The 22,446-nt window shown below is 40.7% G+C and overlaps 2 protein-coding genes across 2 annotated transcripts; both read left to right on the forward strand.

Moving 5' to 3' along the window:
- The first annotated feature begins 1,329 nt into the window (after positions 1-1,329).
- On the forward strand, positions 1,330-19,419 carry LOC122048923 (protein argonaute 4B-like). The gene is made up of 4 exons (XM_042610435.1): positions 1,330-1,475; positions 18,880-18,934; positions 19,035-19,066; positions 19,152-19,419. Exons 1-4 carry the CDS (start codon positions 1,457-1,459, stop codon positions 19,301-19,303), a joined length of 258 nt encoding a protein of 85 aa, XP_042466369.1. The 5' UTR covers positions 1,330-1,456; the 3' UTR covers positions 19,304-19,419.
- LOC122048922 (subtilisin-like protease 4) lies at positions 7,450-9,878 on the forward strand. The gene has a single exon (XM_042610434.1). The coding sequence runs from the start codon at positions 7,471-7,473 to the stop codon at positions 9,061-9,063; it is 1,593 nt and encodes a 530-aa protein (XP_042466368.1). The 5' UTR covers positions 7,450-7,470; the 3' UTR covers positions 9,064-9,878.
- Positions 19,420-22,446: the final 3,027 nt, after the last annotated feature.

Genomic DNA, 22,446 nt, shown 5'->3' on the forward strand with positions numbered 1-22,446 from the left:
CCCTTCTACCTATTCCTATTCTTTGCACATTTATGAGCTAATGATAAATATTTAATGAAAGCGGTCTTGATCATTTAATGTATTTGACCATAAGCATCCCGATCGGTGACTCAGCAACGAGTTAATAAGAGCGGTGAGTAAGTTGCCACATCCCGCTTGGCTAGTTAGGAACTTGTGGGGCTGGCTCTGGCGGATGCGTAAGTTGAACCGTACCGCTCGGTTTGTTAATCATCCTAGTGGACCTTCGTCTCTTCCTAATCTTGACTTTGACCGCCACCTTCTTTTCTATATTTACTCCTTGACTCTGCATGGCACTCTCGTGAAGAACCACATCAATCTCTAACAAGATAATGGTCATTTATATTTTTAATAGATGCAGTTAGCTACGTCGTATCTGTAAGTACCCCGGAGTAGTTTTGATGTAGTTAACCAAGTTCAGTTAGGTCTTGTTGTGTTTGATCCTTGTGTCTAAGTGTGCAGAAGCTTAGGAATAAAAGAAGTCGAGCGGAAGATGCAGCTAGTGAGAAGGATGACATGGGAAGGGAACCGATGGGCTCGGTGCATCTGAGGGACGAGATGCTACGGACGTACACTGGTGGACGAGAAAGACGTGGGCGATGTTCCGAGGGACGAGAAGCCAGAGCGGAAGCCTGCTCGAGGAGAAGGCTGGAAATTGAGTGCAGGTGAATTCTATTCTGGATGACCAAAATCACCCAGGCAATCGAAACAGTAGAAGAGCAAATGAAGCTGCTGGAGGCGCCTCCAACGTGTTGGAGGTGCCCTTGAGCCTTTATGGTGGAAAGCGCCTTCAACACTTTGAAGGCGCCTTCGAGATTTTATGGAGTTGAAGGCGCCTTCGAGATTTTATGGAGTTGAAGGCGCCTTCGACAAGGCAAAATTAGTCGTTTCTTGTCGTTGAGTTGTGGATAAAACTTTATCCACTTAAAGGCGCCTTGAACCCTTTTGAGGGCGCCTTCCACCCATAGATAGGATTTTCCAGGAGCTATATAAAGGTGTCTGGAGGTATAAAAAGACCCATGGAGGTAGGAAATAATCAACAACTTCAGTACTAATCTTCTTAGTCATTCTTGAGCTGTCAAAGTGTGCAAAAGGCTTCTTCGCCTTCAACGAAGGAGATATTCTGATGCTTTTCAACGCCTTGGATTAACAATCACCTAAATTGTAACCAAGTAAAACTCTGACCTTTTATCTACTCTTTTTTAAGTTGTTATTTCCTTTATTAGTATTATTTTAAATGTGCTACTAATCAAATCGAAAGATTGAGAAGGGTCGTTTATTTTTTTAACAGGCAATTCACCCCCTTTTGTCGGTCTACCTGCGCAAAGAAGTGGTATCAGATCCCAACTGCCCCAGAAGGACTAACCACCAACTGAAGCACCAAGACGATGGTCAGACCAACAATCTACCCGCCAAAGTTCAAGGAAAATTTCGCTACATGGAAAAAACGCATGGAGGTATTTTTCAAAATAGATTTTGAATTACTGTTCATTATTAAATATGATTTTGTAGCTACTAAAGATTCACAAGGGAATGAAAAGGAAGAATACCAATGGACCAAGAAGGAGCAAATAGACTTCGTAGCGAACGGACGAGCTGAATTCCACCTACTCAGCGTACTTCCACCCCAGGAAGTAAATCGGATCGGAGATTATGGATCAACAAAGGAACTTTGGGAGAAGTTCCTGGAGCTACATGAAGGTACATCCGAAGCTGGCAAAATGAGATATACTTTGAAACCAACTAACCAACCTCTGGCTGGAAAAAGGATAGTCAGTAGCACATCTACATGGAAGAATCAAGGAGCTAATCACCGCATTAACAAATCTCGGATAAACGGTAACTAATCGGGATTCTCAAATGTATGTTTTAAATGTGTTCCCAAGAACACTGGAATGGACATCTATAGTAGACTTCTACTATATCTCCAAAGATCTCGAGGTCAGTATATTAGAAAATCTTTTCTCCACTTTTGAATTACACGAATCTCGGTGTGCAAGACAAAGAAAGGGACCAAGTCAGAACCTTACACTGCAAGCCCATATGGGTGGACCAGATTCAGACTCTGAAACATCCATCGATGCAAATGAAGGAACACTATTGGCAAGGAAATTTAGCAAATTTATTCGATCTAATAAATTTAAATCACAGATGAGAAAACATTATCGGAATAAAAGGAAGGTCCGATGCTACAACAGCAATGAAGAAGGACACATTAAGGATGACTACCCTAATCTAAAGAAGAAGGAGAAAGACAAGGGCAACAGACCAAAGCACAAGAACTTGAAAGCCACATGGGATGAATCGTCGTCCTTCGAGTCCAAGATCGAAGCCTATGTCGTACTAGCCCTAATGGCAGACCATCAAGACGAAAGTAGCTCAGAGATGAGCATCAATGAAGGGGGAGGATCATCAGAGGAAAGCTGTGATAAAGAGGAAGCATCAGAATACAAGGTAAGTCAGGTACGCGTCTTATTTCCTAAAAAGTCATTTCAATTTTTTAAGATTCTTTCCAAGGATTTAGTAAAATTAGAAAACGAAAATATAGACTTGAAAAGACAATTAGTCAATGCATACCGCTTAGATTTGTTTGATAATTTAAAATTAGAAAATGATAAATTAAAAATACAAATAGAAAGTTTGAAAAATGACCATGCATGTTTGAATTTGAATAACTTTAAAAAATAAAAATTTAGAAAGTATGGTAGCATAAACTAGTACATTATAAAATATCAGGGACAAATTAGAAAAATCCATAGAAGTAAATTTTTAGTAAATCCAGTAGGTAGGAACTTGTACTGGGTTCCAAGATAATACTTAGATTAAATTGCTAGTCTCAGTAAGAAAATTAAATATTTATTTTCCTTAAAAGGCTTTGTCTAGAAGTGGTTGTTGTTCAAATATCCAAGAAAAGCCTAGTGCCTCACCACATCCTGAAAGCTAATTATTGAAAGTAATGTTTAATTGACTAACTGTTAAGACAGTTAGCTGATAAATTTCTTTTGTTAATTGTTTGTGTCAAATTTTTTAATATTAGCCTACTGGTAATATTTGTAAAATGCTTCACAGAAATTTGTTCAAATTTATTTTGTTTTTTTCCCAATTTTGTTTAATGTGATCAAAGGGGGAGATAAGTAAAAGTTTAGGGGGATTATGGGGGAGTACGGATACATTTTTAAGAAGTTTACATTTTATTAACTTGCTTAATTTAGTTTTGCAACTTCTTTACAATACCTATGTTATTGAATTTTGTTTGTTTTTACCCTAACTTAAACTTGAGTTGATGCACATAAAAAAAGGAGATATTGTAAGTACCGCGGGGTAGTTTTAATGTGGTCAACCAAGTTCATTTAGGTCCTGTTGTATTTGATCCTTGTGTCTAAGTGTGCAGGAGCTTAGGAACATAGGAAGTCGAGTGGAAGATGCAGTTAGCGAGAAGTATGGCACGAGAAGGGAGTCGACTAGCTCAGTGCATCTGAGGGATGAGATGCTACAGAAGAGTACACCGGTGGATGAGAAAGACATGTGCGACATTTCGAGGGACGAGAAGCCGGAGCGGAAGTTTGCTCGAGGAGAAGGCCGGAAATTGGGTTCGGGTGAGCCCTATTCCGGATGGCCGAAACCACCCAAGCGATCAGAGCAGTAGAAGAGCAAACGGAGCTGCTGGAGCTACTGGAGGCGCCTCTAACATGCTGGAGGCGCCCTCTCGCCTTTCTGGTGGAAGGTACCTTCAAGTTGAAGGCGCCTTCAACTAGGCAAAATTAGCCGTTTGTTGCCGTTGAGTTGTGGATAAAACTTTATCCACTTAAAGACGCCTTGAATCCTTTTGAAGGCGTCTTCCACCCACGGATAGGATTTTCCAGGAGCTATAAAAAGGCCCCTGGAGTTAGGAAATAATCAAAAACTTCAGTACCAATCTTCCTAGTCATTCTTGAGCTGTCAAAGTGTGTAAAAGGCTTCTTCGACTTCAACAAATGAGATATTCTAGTGCTTTTTAATGCCTTGAATTAACAACTACCTAGGTTGTAACCAACTAAAACTCCAGCCTTTTACCTACTATTTTTAAGTCGTTATTTCCTTTATTAGTATTATTTTAAATGTGCTATTAATCAAATCGAAAGACTAAGAAGGGTCATTTATTTTTTTTAACAGGCAATTCATCCTCCTCTTGCCGACCTACCTGTGTCAACAATGTCCAAAAAAAGAATATTTTTGATATGTGAAATTTCTATATGAGAAATATGTTATAGTACTTTTCTGATTTTTTTAATAGAATATCATTTTGAATGTCCTTTCTTTTTGTTATTGTATGATCCTGTCTGAAAATTGTAAAGATGAAGTATTGGGTACAATGGTTAAATTGTTGATTGGTGGAAGACTTTTTGCTCCTCCAAGAAGCTTTCCTGCACACACTCAGACGAGCAAACAAACATTAGCAGCAAGAAATCAGGGAAGGGGTCCCTGGCAATGGTCCTCCGATGCTTAAGTCAATACGCTGCAGGATGAATGGATGAAAAATAGTAGAGAACATGCGCGAAAAAGAGCTTCAGATATTCAGAGAGCATACTTTGCCAATGAAGAGGGCCCCCCTTTTTATACCACCTAGCTCTAGTAACTGTTGAGGATCGATGGCTGGCTAGAAGAGGGGTTGAATAACTTGGTCACCCCTAAATCATTCTTCTCTATAAATAATTAGTTGCGCAAGCGGAAATGAAACTTAACTAATGAAAACAACTAAGAAAGAACACAAACTCTAACACATTTCATTTTACATGATTCAGAGATTGCTTGCTCCTACTCCACGACTTGTCCTTGAGGTGGATGAACGCTTAATCCTTCGGTGGATTAGTCCCCGGTAATCTCTGGCTAAAGCTTTTTCCTTCTTGGTGGAGCAAACCTCTCACAAAGCTCTCTTCCTCTTTATAAGATAGAACTTATGTTTAGGAGGAGGAGAAAGGCTTGGAAACTTTTGGACAAAGACTAAGGAGTTATTCAACAAGCATGAGTAACCTCCAACATATCTCAAAGCTTCCTTTAAATAGAGTGGAAAGAGTTGATCACACATCAACTCATTTCCTGCACACCAGTTGACTGGTCCATGCACTAGTCGACTGATGTAACCGTTGAGCATCGTCAACGTCACTCCGCAAAATCCGGGATTGTGCCAGCGGTCGTCAATGGCTTTGTACCAGTCTATTGGTAAAAGTACAGTCGACTGGTCACTGTTGGCTAAGCGAACAGAGAGTCTTTGTTCGCTCCTAGCCGAGTGGCACTTCCATTAGTCGACTGACCGCGCTTACACACTTACACTCATCCTCTCCAGAGTCACCCTTGAAGCTCTCTTCCTTGACCTTCATCCCTCAGATGCACTTGAGCCCGCGACTCCTCTCATGCACCCTTCATGTTGCATTGAAGTTTGCTTCCCTCGGCTTCACTCCATTGCTCCTTGTCCGGCGGTCCCTCGGATGTCTTGCACACCATCCTTCACCGTATTAAGGATCCAAGCTATAGGATGAGATTTTCCCAAACTTGGCTGCACCAAGTTTCTCATGTGTTTCACCAAGTCCTGCATGACTTAAACACATATCAAACTAATATGAAACCTAACTTAAACTCTTTGACACATACATCAAAACCATGATCGTACCTAATCAAACTTAGATCGATTGCACCCACAATCTTCCTATTTTTGATCTGCGAAGTTAGACATAAATAACAACTTTAAAATTTACAAGCAAATTGTAAACATGAAGCATCAATCCAAGCTCCCCCTTAACACATGCTCTATCAATTTAATTTTCAAGTTACTTACACAAATATGGAGAAATATAAGTTTCTAACTTAAACCTTCCAATTTCTCTCCCTTTGATACTATCAAAAAGATTGTAACCAACAATAATCATATATATTATGATATCAATTTTAACCAAATTTTGATAAAGATTAACTTCTAAAAATGTAAACAACATGCTGGAAAATAGGCACCGGTCGACTAGTGAAAATGCAGTCTAATTTCTAATTTCTGAAGTCAACTTCAAACATGTATAAAAATTTCTAGAAAATTCAGAAAATCATGAAATTTTAAAAATATATTTCTTTTAATGTCCTCTGGAAAAATATTTTTCCATGAAAAGTCAATATGTTTTTAAAGTTTTGACAAACTCAAATACTTTAAAAATCATTCAATTGTGTATCAATTTGAAACTTAGTTTTGAAATCATATGTACCAAAATAACTACACCACTGTAAATACAACATAGAATTATTTTTAAAACATTTAAAATGTCCAACTATGATCTATGGGAAAGATGCCCATTAATTAGACATTTGTTTTTCCCATAGTTAGTATATTATCCTTATTTTGACACATTTCATGATTCAACAATATGCCATCAGCATAAGTGAATTAAGAGTATCATCCTATCATCTTATATCTATGTTTAGAAATATAATGTAAGTCATTGTGAGATGAAATGAAGGTAATCTCTACTTAGCCCTTCTTATCATAAATTTCTATCAAGGCTAAGTCTTCCCCTTAAGGTCTTAAGTCAACCATTTTTATAAAAATTTAAATATGACTTCAATGGTTGACTAACTCAAAAATCCTCTAACTCTTGAGAATTGATTTTGACACCCAATAGATATTTTTTCTAATTGAGTTAACCAAATATTCCTTGGGGATCTATTTTTTATCTATGGTCTTTGTTTTTGATTGCCCCAAACAATTAGACAATGATAGAACTTTTCATTGTTGGATTCCTTATACCCTATAACGAGTTCGTTATGTCTCTTGGGCTCGCAAGCGTTAAGGCGGGATGAAGGGCACAGTCAGATGAGACTGCCAAATCACTTTGACTTTGATTGTCATGTCATCCATTTCACCTAGACTTCGATCACCATGATCTTCTTTCCATAATCCTTATCATTGTACTTATTTTTATGCACTTACCCGGGCAATAACCAATACAAATTATTATTTACTAAACAACAACAATAAAAAAAAAAAATCAAATCTTTAATTCATTACAAATAAGCTGATATTAAACCTTCCTTAAATCTAACTTCAATTCATTTTATTTAATTATTATTTTTAATGTGAATTTATTTCCTTTTTCCCTTTAAAAACATAATCATCCATAAATAAACATTTACTAGCCAAGTGATGAGGCGTGGCCTTACTTTTATTAGAAAATATGCCTGTAATTTTGAATGCTTTACAAGTAAAATTTCTCGAAATTAAGCAAGCCAACGTTTGAGAATCGCTCACCAAACGTGAATGCAATTACTATTTGACAGACACGAAATTTAAAATTTCCATAAATTATCATCTGAATATGTTATATATTTAGAAAATTCTACAACGGCGAATTATTATATTTTAATGGTATATGTTTGTCTATATTTAGTAGCGGACAACTCTCTCTCTCTATGTAGTAGAGAGGATCTTTTGACATGACTCTTACGCCATGGCTATTATTCTTTCTCCTCCTCGCCTTCTTCTTGAATCCCTCCGTCGCCTCTTCTTCATCTACGAGCCGTTACATTATTCAAGTGAAAGAGCCGATTGAGTCACTGACGACGGAAGGGAGCCTGAAGAGGTGGCACGAATCTTTCCTGCCACCAGCCGTCGAGGCGTCTGGCGTCGATCGGCGGCTGCTGCACTCTTACAGCGACGTATTCAGCGGATTCGCGGCCTTGCTGACGGAGGAAGAGTTGCAGGCGATGGGGAAGAAGAGTGGCTTCGTCCGCGCGTTCCCGGACCGGGTGCTGCGCCTGATGACCACCCACACGCCGGATTTCCTTGGGCTCAAGGTCGGGAGTAAAGGGTTGTGGAATGACTCGAAGCTCGGGAGTGGAGTCATCATCGGAGTCCTCGACACTGGCGTGACTCCCGGACACCCTTCCTACGACGACGAGGGTGTCCCGCCTCCGCCCTCGACGTGGAAGGGCTCGTGCGAGCTCGAGACCGGTTGCAACAACAAGCTCATCGGCGCCAGGTCGATGATCGCCGGTCGGGGTGGGAGTCCTCCCGTCGACGAGAACGGCCATGGGACCCACACTTCCGCCACCGCCGCTGGTAATTTCATCCGCAACGCGAGCTACTTTGGCTTTGCCAAAGGCACAGCCGCTGGGATGGCCCCTCGGGCTCACCTCGCCATCTACCAGGTCTGCCCTCTCTCAGACTGCAGTTCTGCCGACATCCTCGCTGGGTTGGATGCAGCTGTAAAGGACGGTGTTGACATCCTCTCTATCTCGATGGGCGCAGGTTCCATGCCTCTCGACCAGGATCCCATTGCCATCGGCTCGTTCGTGGCAGCCAGTAAGGGGATCTTCGTCAGTTGCTCCGCCGGAAACTTTGGACCAAACAACTTCACCCTCAACAATGAGGCGCCGTGGATGCTCACTGTGGCGGCAAGCAGCATCGATCGAAGGTTCAGGGCCTCTGTGAAGCTTCCCAGTGGGAAGGTGATCCTCGGAGAGTCTCTCGACCAGCCTAGCAACTTTCCAGAAAGCTCTCTTCCCCTGTACTACTCCACTGAGTCGCCGACCTGCGACATGGATCCTCTCGATGATAGCCACAGGGGCAGTGTCTGGGTTTGCGAGGCCGGTGGTAGCCGTGATGTGGTGGCGTCCGCCAAGTCCCATGGCGCCAAGGCGTTGATCTTCATTTCCCCGAAGATAATAGGCGCCAACGTCATGCTAAGCAAGATGGACTTTCCCAGAGTAGTGCTCACCAACAAAGAAGGCTCCGACCTCATATCGTATTTGATCTCTGCTTCTGACCCCTCTGCGTCGATCGTCTTCAACGGGACGGTTTTCGACGTATCCTCCACCCCTGCCGTGCCTTGGTTCTCCTCCCGGGGGCCATCTCAAGCAACGCCGGGAATTCTCAAACCAGACATCTCTGGCCCTGGCCTTAACATCTTAGCGGCCTGGATTCCTTCCGGTGACACTCCGAAGTACATGATTGCATCCGGCACATCCGTGGCGACGCCTCACCTCAGCGGTGTCGCCGCGCTCTTAAAGGCTACACATCCTACTTAGTCGCCTGCAGCTATTAGGTCGGCGATCATCACCACGGCAGACGTCGACGTCTCTGACGAGTTACTTGATCCGGCACTCTATTTCGCCAAGGGCGCAGGAAACGTCAACCCTAACAAAGCTGTCAATCCCGGACTTATTTACGACATCACTGACGATGACTACGTCTCCTACATCTGCGGCAAATTCGGTGAAGAAGGCGTAAGAAATATAGCGCGTAGAGTTGTGAACTGCTCGAAGAGCATGACGGAAGAGGAGCTCAACTACCCGTCGATTATGCTGACCCCCAAAGGCCGGGCGGCGGCCAAAGTGACCCGGACGGTCACGAATGTCGGACCGGCGAGATCGAGCTACAAGGTGTCTGTGACCATATTGAAGACTGCTGTGTCAGCTATTGTCACCCCCAAGACACTGACATTCAATGAGCCGAACGAGCAGAAGTCGTTCACCGTGAGCACGAAATGGAGCTCCGGCGGATCTCCCACTTCCGACAATCAATTCGTGGAGGGAAAGTTGACTTGGACCTCCGATGATGGTAAGTATGTGGTGACGAGCCCATTTATTGTCTTCGCCCTGGAAAAGACAGAAAAGGGGACCTTACCAAATAAAGAATGAGATAGTGTAGGAGAGATGATGGAAGGGAAGAGAACATAAGAATATTATGGTTGAATTTAATCCTTTTTAGATGAACTTTTGCTTATAGCAAAAGATGAAATGTGATCCGGTAACGTAGAGGGATCCTATTAAACATAGGTCAAAGTAAGAAAGAGTAGAGTCAAGTGAGGTGTCCAAGGCGGCTGAGCTGGCCAGGTTTGACAGAGTGGACTCGGTATGACAGAGCGGACTAGGTAGGGCTGAGTGGACAGTTATTCCGACCGACGCTCAAGTAGGTAGGGCTGAGTGGCCAAGAGAAGAAAACACCAATAGATGAGGCAAGGATGGATCCCGACCTACACAGTTATTCCGACCGACGCTCAAGTTAGTTTTGAGTCTAAGTTCAGTAGGGATGATGGTCATAAATAATAAAAAAATCTTGGAGCTCCCTTTATATAGTATTTTTTTCCTTCCCACATGTAATGAGATATCTTATTATAATAATATAACTCATCTTATCACCATACCTAAATGGTATCTGAAAGTCTCATCATAGGGATGGTAGAGATGTATCCCTTATTGGTTGCAAAGATATGTCTCAGGAGTTTCTTGGCAAACCCCTGCATAGCATTAAATGAGACAGTGGGTTGATGGACCAAATGACTTAATGAGTCTTTAGTTGATATCCTTTAGTAGTGAGCACGTGTTACTTAAGAGGAGGCCTCACGCGCCCATAAATGAAGAATTGAGCTTGGATGGGTCTCCAAGAGGTTTGGGGCCTTAATGGCCCCAATGAGGTTCATTTAGTAGACTTAGCATTGTTGATGTCAGATTAGACCTGGTGTCAAATGATGTCCGATTGGACCTGGTGTCAAACGATGTCCGATTGGACCTGGGGAACTAAGTCTTCATGCGGTCTTTGTTCATCTTCGTGGGGAGCTTGGACTTTAGTAGACTTAGAGCGGTGTTTAATAATTTAGTTATCCTGTAAACCTTCGCCACTCATAGGCTTAGGGAATCTATTTCACGCAACGTTTGAACGAACCAAGGGGGATGTGTCCTTTGAAGGTCTTAGCCTTAGAGAGAGGTTAGGTTCATTGGACCCCTAGAGTGTCTGATATGAACCATCCAATCGACGATGTATAGAGAAATCTCTTTTGTGCTCATTAGAAAAGTTAGGGCACCTGGCTATTCAAACCGGGCTTCATGGTCTCTGCTAATGTCCTATCAGCTTTTTTCGATTGGACTTTGAGGAGCTACGCCCCATACCCCTTCTAGGGGTTTGGCATGTCTCTATCCGATTGGATATATATTTTTTGATGAAAAGGTATGTTGGGACACTTCAGAGCTGGGGGGGGGGGGGGGGGGGGGAAATAGCTTCTCGCGCTTGTTGGCTTACTTCGTGTTGATGATTTTGCAGTGGAATAAAACTCGAAACATTCTCACAATGCTAACACGTAGATTTACTTGGTGTTCACCTCAAGAAGAGGTGACTAATCCAAGGATCTACACATGCAAGCACTCACTCCACTAACAAATACCTCCTTCTCGGAAATACTTGGGAGGTGGAGAAGCCTTGTACAAGCTCACATAACAAGATACAACTCACATAAGAAGAAAATACAAAGATACAAAATTAAAACTTCTTCTTGCTTGATCTCTTATTGATTGTGAATGCCTCTTGACTCTTGAAAGTGCAACAACACTTGTCCCCAAGATGTTTCAAGAACTAGCGGAAGAACCGTGAGCTCGATGAAGAAGATTGTGCCAAGTCTAGTGCAAGAACTGTAGAGAAGAAAGCTTGCCAAGGCTTTATACTTTGTGTTTCTAGGGCTCCCAATCGATTGACCTTCCTCCCAATCGATTGCCATGTCATATCAATGCAATCACAAACGTCCAAAGCTCATTACTTGAGTAACAGTCATATCCCAATCGATTGACCAATCGACTGAGGAGACTTGAATTGATCGGTCGATCGATTCAGAGTGCCTCTGATCTCTCGCTAGAAAAACCCTGAATCGATTGACCAATTGATTCAGGCCTCCTCACATCCTTGTGAGAAATCCAGCCCTATGTGCTCGCGATCGATTGGGCACCCCTTTGTGCTCACGATTCAGATTCTCAATCGATCGGCTGATTGATTGGGCCGCTTCTACTCACACACACTCTCCCAATTAATCGGCTGATCGATCAGGCTCTGGTTTACTTGATCACTTGATTGATTGACTAACTCTAACTTGCCTAACTCAAGTCTTGGATCCAAAACTTAACATCTGGTCAACTTGACCTGTTGGAACTCCTAATTGCCCAGCATCCGGTCAATCTTGACCTATTTAGACTTCTTTACCAAGTGTCCAGTCAATCCCTTGACCCACTTGGAATTTTCTCCTTGTACCAAGTATCCGGTTAATCCTTTGACCTACTTGGACTTTTTTCTTTGTGCCAAGTATCCGGTCAATCCTTTGACCTACTTGGAATTCCAATCACCAGATGCCCGATCATCCTTAACCCACTTGAACTTTTCTGCTACTTGGCTTCACTCACTAGGACTTTCACATCACCTGACTTCACTCACCAGGATTTCCAACTGTCTGGTTTCACTCACCAGGACTTTCACCTAGCTTCACTCACTAGGATTTTCCTTCTGCCTGACTTCACTCACACGGACTTTCACCTATCTTCACTCATCAGAATTTTCCTTCTGCCTGACTTCATTTACCAGGAGTTTCCTTCTGTCGGGCTTCACTCACTAGGACTTTCACCTATCATTACTCATTAGGATTTTCCTTTTGTCTGGCTTTACTCACTAGGACTTTCAACACTAAGTGACCAGTTAACGTTGACCAACTTGGATTTCCCTCTTTTTCCAACCTTCCTACTAGACTTGCCCTTGCCTAACCTCTAGTTAGGACTTTTTTAGTCAAGTATCCGGTCAACTTCGATCTACTTGACTCTTCTTCTTCTCAACTTGGTCAAACATTGACCAAAGGGAGATTGTATCACCAATCTCTCCAAACTAACGATTGCACCAGTAGTCTCTATATATTGTCAAATATCGAAACCAAAATATCAATACTCAAGCTTGAGCCAACTCAAGCTTAGTCAACCTAGTCAACCTTAACCAGAGGGATATTGCACCAACAAGGTAAATATATATATCATCAAAATGTGCACAACAATACAAAAGTAACCATGGAGTCCCTTATGTCATATCTGACGAACTGCGAGATCTGAAAGGGAAACCATGGCAACATAAATAGGGGTGTCAAAAATGAACCCGACCCGACGACCCAACCCGAGTCGACTCGAAAAAAATCAAGTTCGGGTTGGGCATTTTCGGGTTCGGGTCGAGTTCGGGTTGGAGGGTTGGAGAGTAAAAAAATTTCGGGTTGGGTCGGGTTGGGTTCGGGTTGACTTAAATATAGGGTTTTGTGGGTTTTTTTGGAGTTAAATCAAATTTTATTTTAAAATTTTAGATGTTTTTATGTATATTAATATCATGTTTGTATGATAATGATAGAGTATTGAGATAAAAGTGAAGAATTATAGGGAAAATAGCCCAAAAAAGTCATTTTGAATCGGATTTTCGGGTTATATGGGTCGGGTTCGGGTTGATCGGGTTCGTCGGGTTCAGGTTCGGGTTGAGGTGTTTTGGGTTGAACTCGGGTTCGGGTCGGGTTCGGGTTGGGTTAAAAAAAAAACTCAACCCGACCCAACCCGACCCGACCCACCCGAATTGACACCCCTAAACATACATATACTCACTCAAGTACCATCTCTTGCTCTCTTTGTAACGCACGCTGACCACCTACTCATCCTCCATATGATATATCAAAACTGAGGTATCGATTAGCACTGCCCATCATGTTGTGTGACCCATCTCTATCCAAACTATCATCATCATTGTCTAACCTCCATCTTGTATCCAGGAGTTGCAAAAGTCTCCGCACCCTATTTGTCTCACCTCTATCCTGTCTCCATGAGACACAGATGGCTCCGCATCGGAGGCAAGCGGAGACGGGAACAATTTCATGTGAAGTGGTCGGAGGTAAGAGGAGGAGCGGGAGTATTTTCACTATAGTAGGCACATAACAAGCTTGTAGAAGTAAATGCAAGATGAAGATAATATATTGTTAATTATTTTAAGATATGCATGGATAAGAACTTTAAAATTAATAGAAATAATATCCTACTTGACTCTCGTTGCATGACTGTGCCCGATTTTCACTGTAGAAGATTTTTTTAAATATTTTTCTATTATAGCAATATATGCAGCAAAAGACTGTATTAACAGAAGATATACTAGTTGAAATTCAAGATAGCGACAAGATTGGTGGTAGATTATTATAAAAGGAGAAAATAGGCTTCTTCACTTCTTCACTGGCGGCGGTAAATAGGCTCCTTCACTTCTTCACTGGCGGCAGCGGTGCTGCCCCCATACAACTTTTAAGCCTAAATAAAATAATAAATAATTTATAAAAAAATTATTTTGGATATTTTGGTATATACAGAAATATCAAAAATGGTACATATTATACCGATATCAAAAATTTTAGTATGTACAATATCGTACCGAACTTTTCTGTATACTGAACTTTTTGATTACTGAACTTTTCGGTATACCGAAAATTTCAATATAAATGGTAAATATCATTACGCTAAATCTATGGACGCTTCTCACGAGGTAGAAGAGCCACGGCGTCTCTTGCAGCAGCAGACTGACCCGCGGCTTCAGCGGCTGCAGGAGGAGGCAGCGTCACAGCAGCCAAGACAAAAACGAAGAGGAAGAAGAAGAAGGTAAGTACCTTCATCTTCATCGTGTAGTTTGAAGAGTTGAAGCTACCTGCTTTTTTATAAGGAGGAAGGGAACAGTGCCATGTGGGTTGTTGAAAAGAGTCGAGGTTAGGAGGGAAGCAATGTGATGTGGGGTGGTCGGAGATAAGCGGAGACGAGAACAATTTCATATAAAGTGGTCGGAGGTAAGTGGAGACGGGAACAATTTCATGTGAAGTGGTCGGAGGTAAGAGGAGGAGCGGAAGTATTTTCACTATAGTAGGCACATAACAAACTTGTAGAAGTAAATGCAAGATGAAGATAATATATTGTTAATTATTTTAAGATATGCATGGATAAGAAATTTAAAATTAACAGAAATAATATCCTACTTGACTCTCGTTGCATGACTATGCTTGATTTTCACTGTAGAAGATTTTTTAAATATTTTTCTATTATAACAGTATATGCAACAAAAGACTGTATTAACAGAAGATATACTAGTTGAAATGCAAGACAGCGACAAGATTGGTGGTAGATTATTATAAAAGGAGAAAATAGGCTCCTTCACTTCTTCACTGGCAGCGATAAATAGGCTCTTTCACTTCTTCACTGGCGGCGGTAAATAGGCTCCTTCACTTCTTCACTTGCGGCAGCGGTGCTGACCCCATACAGCATTTAAGCCTAAATAAAATAATAAATAATTTATAAAAAAATTATATTGAATATTTTGGTATATACCAAAATATCAAAAATGGTACATATTATACCGATACCAAAAATTTTAGTACGTATAATATCGTACTGAACTTTTCTGTATACTGAACTTTTTTATTACTGAACTTTTCGGTATACCGAAAATTTCAATATAAATGGTAAATATCAGTACGATAAATCTGCGGATGCTTCTCACGAGGTAGAAGAGTCGCGACGTCTCTTGTAGCAACAGACTAACCCACGGCTTCAACGGCTGTAAGAGGAGGCAGCATCACAGCAGCCAAGACAAAAACGAAGAGGAAGAAGAAAAAGGTAAGTACCTTCATCTTCATCGTGTAGTTTGGAGAGTTGAAGCTACCTGATTTTTTATAAGGAGGAGGGGAACAACGCCATGTGGGTTGTTGAAAAGAGTCGAGGTAAGGAGGGAAGCAATGTGATGTGGGGTGGTCAGAGGTAAGCGGAGACGGGAACAATTTCATATGAAGTGAACGGAGGTAAGCGGAGACGGGAACAATTTCATGTGAAGTGGTCGGAGGTTAGAGGAGGTGCGGGAGTATTTTCACTATAGTAGACACATAGCAAGCTTGTAGAAGTAAATGCAAGATGAAGATAATATACTGTTAATTATTTTAAGATATGCATGGATGAGAACTTTAAAGTTAACAGAAATAATATCCTACTTGACTCCCGTTGCACGATTGTACCCGATTTTCATTGTAGAAGATTTTTTAAATATTTTTCTATTATAGCAGTATATGCAGCAAAAGACTGTATTAACAGAAGATATACTAGTTGAAATCCAAGATAGCGACAAGATCGGTGGTAGATTATTATAAGAGGAGAAAATAGGCTCCTTCACTTCTTCACCGGCGGTGATAAATAGGCTTCTTCACTTCTTCTCTGGCGGTGGTAAATAGGCTCCTTCACTTCTTCACTGGCGGCGGTGGTGCTGGCACCATACAACTTTTAAGCCTAAATAAAATAATAAATAATTTATAAAAAAATATATTGGATGTTTTGGTCTATACCGAAATATCAAAAATGGTACATATTATACCGATACTAAAAGTTTTAGTACGTATAATATCGTATTGAACTTTTTTGTATACTGAACTTTTTTATTACTGAACTTTTCGGTATACCGAAAATTTCAATATAAATGGTAAATATCAGTACGATAAATCTGTGGATGCTTCTCACGAGGTAGAAGAGTCGCAGCGTCTCTTGCAGTAGCAGACTGACCCGCAACTTCAGCGGCTGCAGGGGGAGGCAGCGTCACAACAGCCAAGACAAAAATGAAGTGGAAGAAAAAGATGGAAAGTAGCTTCATCTTCATCGTATAGTTTGAAGAGTTGAAGCTGCTTGATTTTTTATAAGGAGGAGGGGAACAGTGCCATGTGGGTTGTTGAAAAGAGTCGAGGTAAGGAGGGAAGGAATGTGATGTGGGGTGGTCGGAGGTAAGCGGAGACGGGAATAATTTCATATGAAGTGGTCGGAGGTAAGTGGTGACGGGAACAATTTCATGTGAAGTGATCGGAGGTAAGAGAAGGAGCAGGAGCATTTTCACTATAGTAGGCACATAACAAGCTTGTAGAAGTAAATGTAAGATGAAGATAATATACTGTTATTTATTTTAAGATATGCATGGATGAGAACTTTAAAATTAATAGAAATAATATCCTACTTGACTCCCGTTGCACGACTGTGCCCGATTTTCACTATAGAAGATTTTTTAAATATTTTTCTATTATAGCAGTATATGCAGCAAAAGACTCTATTTACGGAAGATATACTAGTTGAAATCCAAGATAGCGACAAGATTGGTGGTAGATTATTATAAGAGGAGAAAATTGGCTCCTTCACTTCTTCACTAACCATGATAAATAGGCTCCTTCACATCTTCACTGGCGGCAGTAAATAAGCTCCTTCACTTCTTCACTGGCGGCGGTAGTGCTGGCCCATACAACTTTTAAGCCTAAATAAAATAATAAATAATTTATAAAAAAATTATATTGAATATTTTGGTATATACCAAAATATCAAAAATGGTACATATAATACCGATACCAAAAATTTTAGTATGTATAATATCGTACCGAACTTTTCTGTTTACTGAACTTTTTGGTATACCAAAAATTTCAATATAAATGGTAAATATCAGTACGATAAATCTGCGGATGCTTCTCACGAGGTAGAAGAGCCGCGGCGTCTCTTGTAGCAGCAGACTGACCCACGGCTTCAGCGGCTGCAAGAGGAGGCAGTGTCACAGCAGCCAAGACAAAAACGAAGAGGAAGAAGAAGAAGGTAAGTAGCTTCATCTTCATCGTGTAGTTTGAAGAGTTGAAGCTACTTGATTTTTTATAAGGAGGAGGGGAACAGTGTCATGTGGGTTGTTGAAAAGAGTCCGGGCAAGGAGGGAAGCAATGTTATGTGGGGTGGTCGGAGATAAACGGAGACGGGAACAATTTCATATGAAGTGGTCGGAGGTAAGCGGAGACGGGAACAATTTCATGAGAAGTGGTCGGAGGTAAGAGAAGGTGCGGGAGTATTTTCACCATAGTAGGCACATAACAAGCTTGTAGAAGTAAATGAGGGATGAAGATAATATACTATTAATTATTTTAAGATATGCATTGATAAGAACTTTAAAATTAATAGAAATAATATCCTACTTGACTCTGGTTGCATGACTGTGCCCGATTTTCACTGTAAAAGATTTTTAAAATATGTTTCTATTATAGCAATATATGCAGCAAAAGACTGTATTTACAGATGATATATTAGTTGAAATCCAAGATAGCGACAAGATTGGTGATAGATTATTATAAGAGGAGAAAATAGGCTCCTTCACTTCTTCACTGACGGCGATATATAGGCTCTTTCTCTTCTTCACCGGCTGTGGTAAATACGCTCCTTCACTTCTTCACTGACGGCGGTGGTGCTGGGCCCAAACAACTTTTAAGCGTATATAAAATAATAAATAATTTATAAAAAAAATATATTGGATATTTTGGTATATACCGAAATATTAAAAATGGTACATATTATGCGATACCAAAAATTTTAGTACATATAATATCGTACCGAACTTTTCTGTAAGCTGAACTTTTTGATTACTGAACTTTTCGGTATACCTAAAATTTCAATATAAATGGTAAATATCAGTACGATAAATCTGCGGATGCTTCTCACGAGGTAGAAGAGCCGCGGCGTCTCTTGCAGCAGCAGACTGACCCGCGGCATCGCGGCTGCAGGAGGAGGCAGCGTCACAGCAGCCAAGATAAAAACGAAGAGGAAGAAGAAGAAGGTAAGTACCTTCATCTTAATCGTGTAGTTTGAAGAGTTGAAGCTACCTGATTTACTTTAAGGAGGAGGGGACCAGTGCCATGTGCGTTGTTGAAAAGAGTTGAGGTAAGGGGGGAAGCAATGTGATGTGGGGTGGTTGGAGGTAAGCGGAGACGGGAACAATTTCATATGAAGCGGTCGGAGGTATGTCGAGACGGCAACAATTTCATGTGAAGTGGTCGGAGGTAAGAAGAGGAGAGGGAGTATTTTCACGTGGAGTGCTGGAGAGCTTTAAAGGAACTATGACTTCTACATGTGCGCTCAGTTTTCAACGATTGTACTTTATTTTTAGCCATTCGTCTAATTAATTAAATTTCATATATTAGAGCTATATGAGTAATTCAAGTTTTTCTTATATTGGTATTTGCAATTCCACATGGCACAACTCAGCCCACTCATTACCAGCTGATTCCCTGCAGGAGCTTGTTCATTCACTTTCTTATGTGTAAGTGTACATGTTTACACGTAGCAAATACTTTAGTTCTCCAATGTAAATGTTTGATATCGGAACTGAAAATTTTCCCATTCGTTGTCCTAATGTTCAGATATCAGAAGAGGACAACTGCAATATCTGTTGGTAAGTTAAGCAGTTCATTTGTGTAGTTTTTTGTGTTGTTCCTCGGTATGTTATATCTATATATGATATCTCTTTTGTGATGCAGTTGCACAAATTGGGCCATTTGTGAAATTTGATGATTTATCTAATCCTTCATCCAGCCAAGGTGGACGGCAGCATACTGCAACTGGAACAATTCCAGTGCCAGAACTTCCACGTTTACATGAGAATGTTTCGAGTTCCATGCTGTTCTGCTGATCTGTGGACAATCTGATAGTCGTCTCTAGTATATTTTGATGATTTATTTTGTCTGGTTTGACCTTTGTGGTCGTGCGGAAAGACTATCACAAGACTGACTCAACTAGGTTCACTTGTCTTCATCTTCAATTTAGGTGTGATGTCTTCAAGATTCAATTTTCAATTTTTAATTTTTAATTTTCAATTTTCAATTTTCAAGATGCGTCCTTGTAATTGGCGTTCCGAGATATTTGGAGACCCAAATTTATTTCTAAATTCGCCAGATCCAAGCGCCGTCCGAGTCATCAACTCGCCGCGTCGGTGCGGTGCGGCGAAGGCGGGTCCCCCACGTTTCCTCGCCGCCAGCATCCGCCACGGCCAGCTGCGTCTCCAGTTGCCGCCGGACGACGCTGACTCCCCTCTGCGCCGCCCCGCGCGGCCCTCCGGCCGGAAGGCTGCGGCCGCGTCGATGGCTGCTGCCCAGCGGTCGCCGACGATGGCGAGGTCATAGCTGCGGCGGCGGGTGGGGTCGGACAGCACCTCGTAGGCTTCTTGCACTGCCATAAAGCGCTCCTCACCTCCCGGCGATCGGCACGTGTCAGGGACGACCATTAATTAGCTTGGAAAGGAAGAGGAAACCTCTTGTTGTTGTGAAGCTTCAAGATGGGCAGCAGCCGGCGATGGCGAGGTCATAGCTGCGGCGGCGGGTGGGGTTGGACAGCACTTCGTAGGCTTCTCGCGCCGCCATAAAGCGCTCCTCGCCGCCCGGCAATCGGCACGTGTCATGGACGGCCATTTTAGCTTGGAAAGGAAGAGGAAACTTCTTGTGAAGCTTCAAGAAACAGAGTAGTGATTTTCTAGAGCAGAAAAGGCAGGAATTGTGTTTTTTTTAATATAAAAAAAACATGATTTGTTTTAAAACTCATACTTTATTTGTTTCCAATGCTCCCTGTGATTTTTTACATTATCATTTTACACCCGTTTCCCACTTTTATAACTCATCCTTGGTAGTAAATTAACATTGATGAAAGTATAAGGATATTTTTAAACATTTGAAGTATGAAAAGGTGTTAAATGCATTTCTTTTAAAAAAAAATCCCTTCTTGCTTTGTCGATTAACTCCTGTTATTGAAATATTCCTATAAAAGTTTGGTGTGTAAAATAAAATGGTGAAACTATAAAGGGTATCTTGAAAAAAAATAATTGCGAAGAGGTGTTAAATGTAATTTTTTTATTATTTAGGATTAGTTCATAGTTCGCTTTCATCAAACAGTATGTTACAAGCAATAAAAAAAAGATAAATTTACATACAGTCCACATTGGTAAATTTAACTCTACATGCACTCCTCATTAGAAAAAAAATTTATTTTTACTTCCTAGTCTAATATACTTACCTAATTGTCATTGATATTTTAAGTATAAAAAGTCTAAAAATGAGTATAAATCCTCTTAAATTTAGTACATTAAACTAGAATTTAGTATATTTTCTATCAAATTGAGTACGATTCTTTTTCCACCTCAATTAGATGGAAAATATACTAATTTTTTTTTAAATGGTACTCAATTGCATGGAAAATATACTAGATTTTTCTTTAAATGATACTCAATTGGATGAAAAATATACTAGATTTTTTTTCAAATGGTACTGAATTTAAGAGAAATTATATTAAATAGGAAAAATGTTGTACTTAATTTAATAGAAAATATACTCGATTCTAATTTTAAATGCTGAATTTAATAGGAATTATACTCATTTTTAGACTATTTATACCTAAAAAATATGAAGGACAATTTTAATAGAAAATATACTCGAATATACTAATTTTTTTAAATGATACTTAATTGGATAGAATATATACTAGATTTTCTTTTTTACATGGTACTGAATTTAGGAGGAATTATATTAAAATAGGAAGAAAAAAATATGTTCAATTTAATAGAAAATATACTCGATTCTAATATAAAGTGCTGAATTTAAGAGGAATTATACTCATTTTTGGACCTTTTGTACCTAAAAAATTTGAGGGGCAATATTTGCACGAGGGAGTTGAAGCAAACAAAAATTTGCATGCAAGGAGTGGAAACAAAATTTTTTATGAGTAAGAATTGCATGCAAAATTTAAGTTATGATTGGGAATTTTTCTCTACTTACCGATAAAAAAATTCTTTTGGATTTTTATATTTTTTTAAAAAGAATATAAATTTGTGACATCTAGAATGAGATTTATAGCATGCGATCTATATTTTAAACCTGGAAGGTTTATGATTGTGAATGCCCAACCCAACTAACTCATTCAACTCAATCCAATTGGCTCCTGCAGTGAACTAGGCTTGGAGGGCTCAACCAATCCATCCTAGCTGTTTGGCTCAATTGGCTTGTACTAAATCCGAATGCGTACAAATTAATGCATCGACTTGACTGGACTGATAATTCCAACCAACCCAAGCTTGATAGGTCAGTTTTGTAAGACCAACCACGTCTCTGCGGCCACCCTGTGCCGGCGAGCCCATTCCGTGCTGTGGGGCCCGGGGGGCCGCCGATGATCCCCTGCAGCCAATCATGGACCCGCCCCATCTCCGCGTGATGCGACGAGGATGCTGCCGTCGTCGATGCCAGCTCCATGACTTTGTCGGAGCGAACGTCGATGACGGCGAAGAGGAGCGGGGAAAGAAAGGCATGACACGTGTGCATGCCGTAGTAGGCGACCTCGAAGGTGAAGGGGTCATCATCGAGCGGCTGCACTCGCTTCTTCGCCGCGCAACCGTAGAAGCTCTTGTGAGTGGGAGTGCAACGGTAATAACTCCTGCCAAAATTATAAATTTATTTATTTTTATTAAAAAAATTAAAAGCAATTATTATCATATTTAATTACTAAAAACTAAAATTTTAAAAACTAAATAAACTTAGAAACCTAGGAAATCTCGAATTGGGGATGTCCTTTTGGCCATACTTCCGCCACGTGTGCCGCCAGCCCATGGGTTTCGTTGACTCGTCTGATTAGTCTAACACTTTGGCCATTTGTTTTCCGAGTCAACGAAATTTAACGAATTGGCGTTTCATTTCCGGCAGAATTTATCATGATAATTTTGTTTGAAGAATAATTTTAATCAAGACTATTAACATATGGTAAAAAGGTGAATACGTTAATCCTCAACGCCCCCGT

The sequence above is a fragment of the Zingiber officinale genome, chromosome 2B (assembly GCF_018446385.1).
Source record: "Zingiber officinale cultivar Zhangliang chromosome 2B, Zo_v1.1, whole genome shotgun sequence".
NCBI lineage: Eukaryota > Viridiplantae > Streptophyta > Magnoliopsida > Zingiberales > Zingiberaceae > Zingiber > Zingiber officinale.

Excerpts from the sequence above, each read along its gene's own strand:
- LOC122048922 (XM_042610434.1), top strand. The coding sequence starts at position 7,471 with ATGACTCTTACGCCATGGCTATTATTCTTTCTCCTCCTCGCCTTCTTC.
- LOC122048923 (XM_042610435.1), top strand. Across the intron at positions 18,935-19,034 it reads GTTCATTCACTTTCTTATGT|ATATCAGAAGAGGACAACTG; the intron begins GTAAGTGTACAT and ends CCTAATGTTCAG. Across the intron at positions 19,067-19,151 it reads GACAACTGCAATATCTGTTG|TTGCACAAATTGGGCCATTT; the intron begins GTAAGTTAAGCA and ends TTTGTGATGCAG.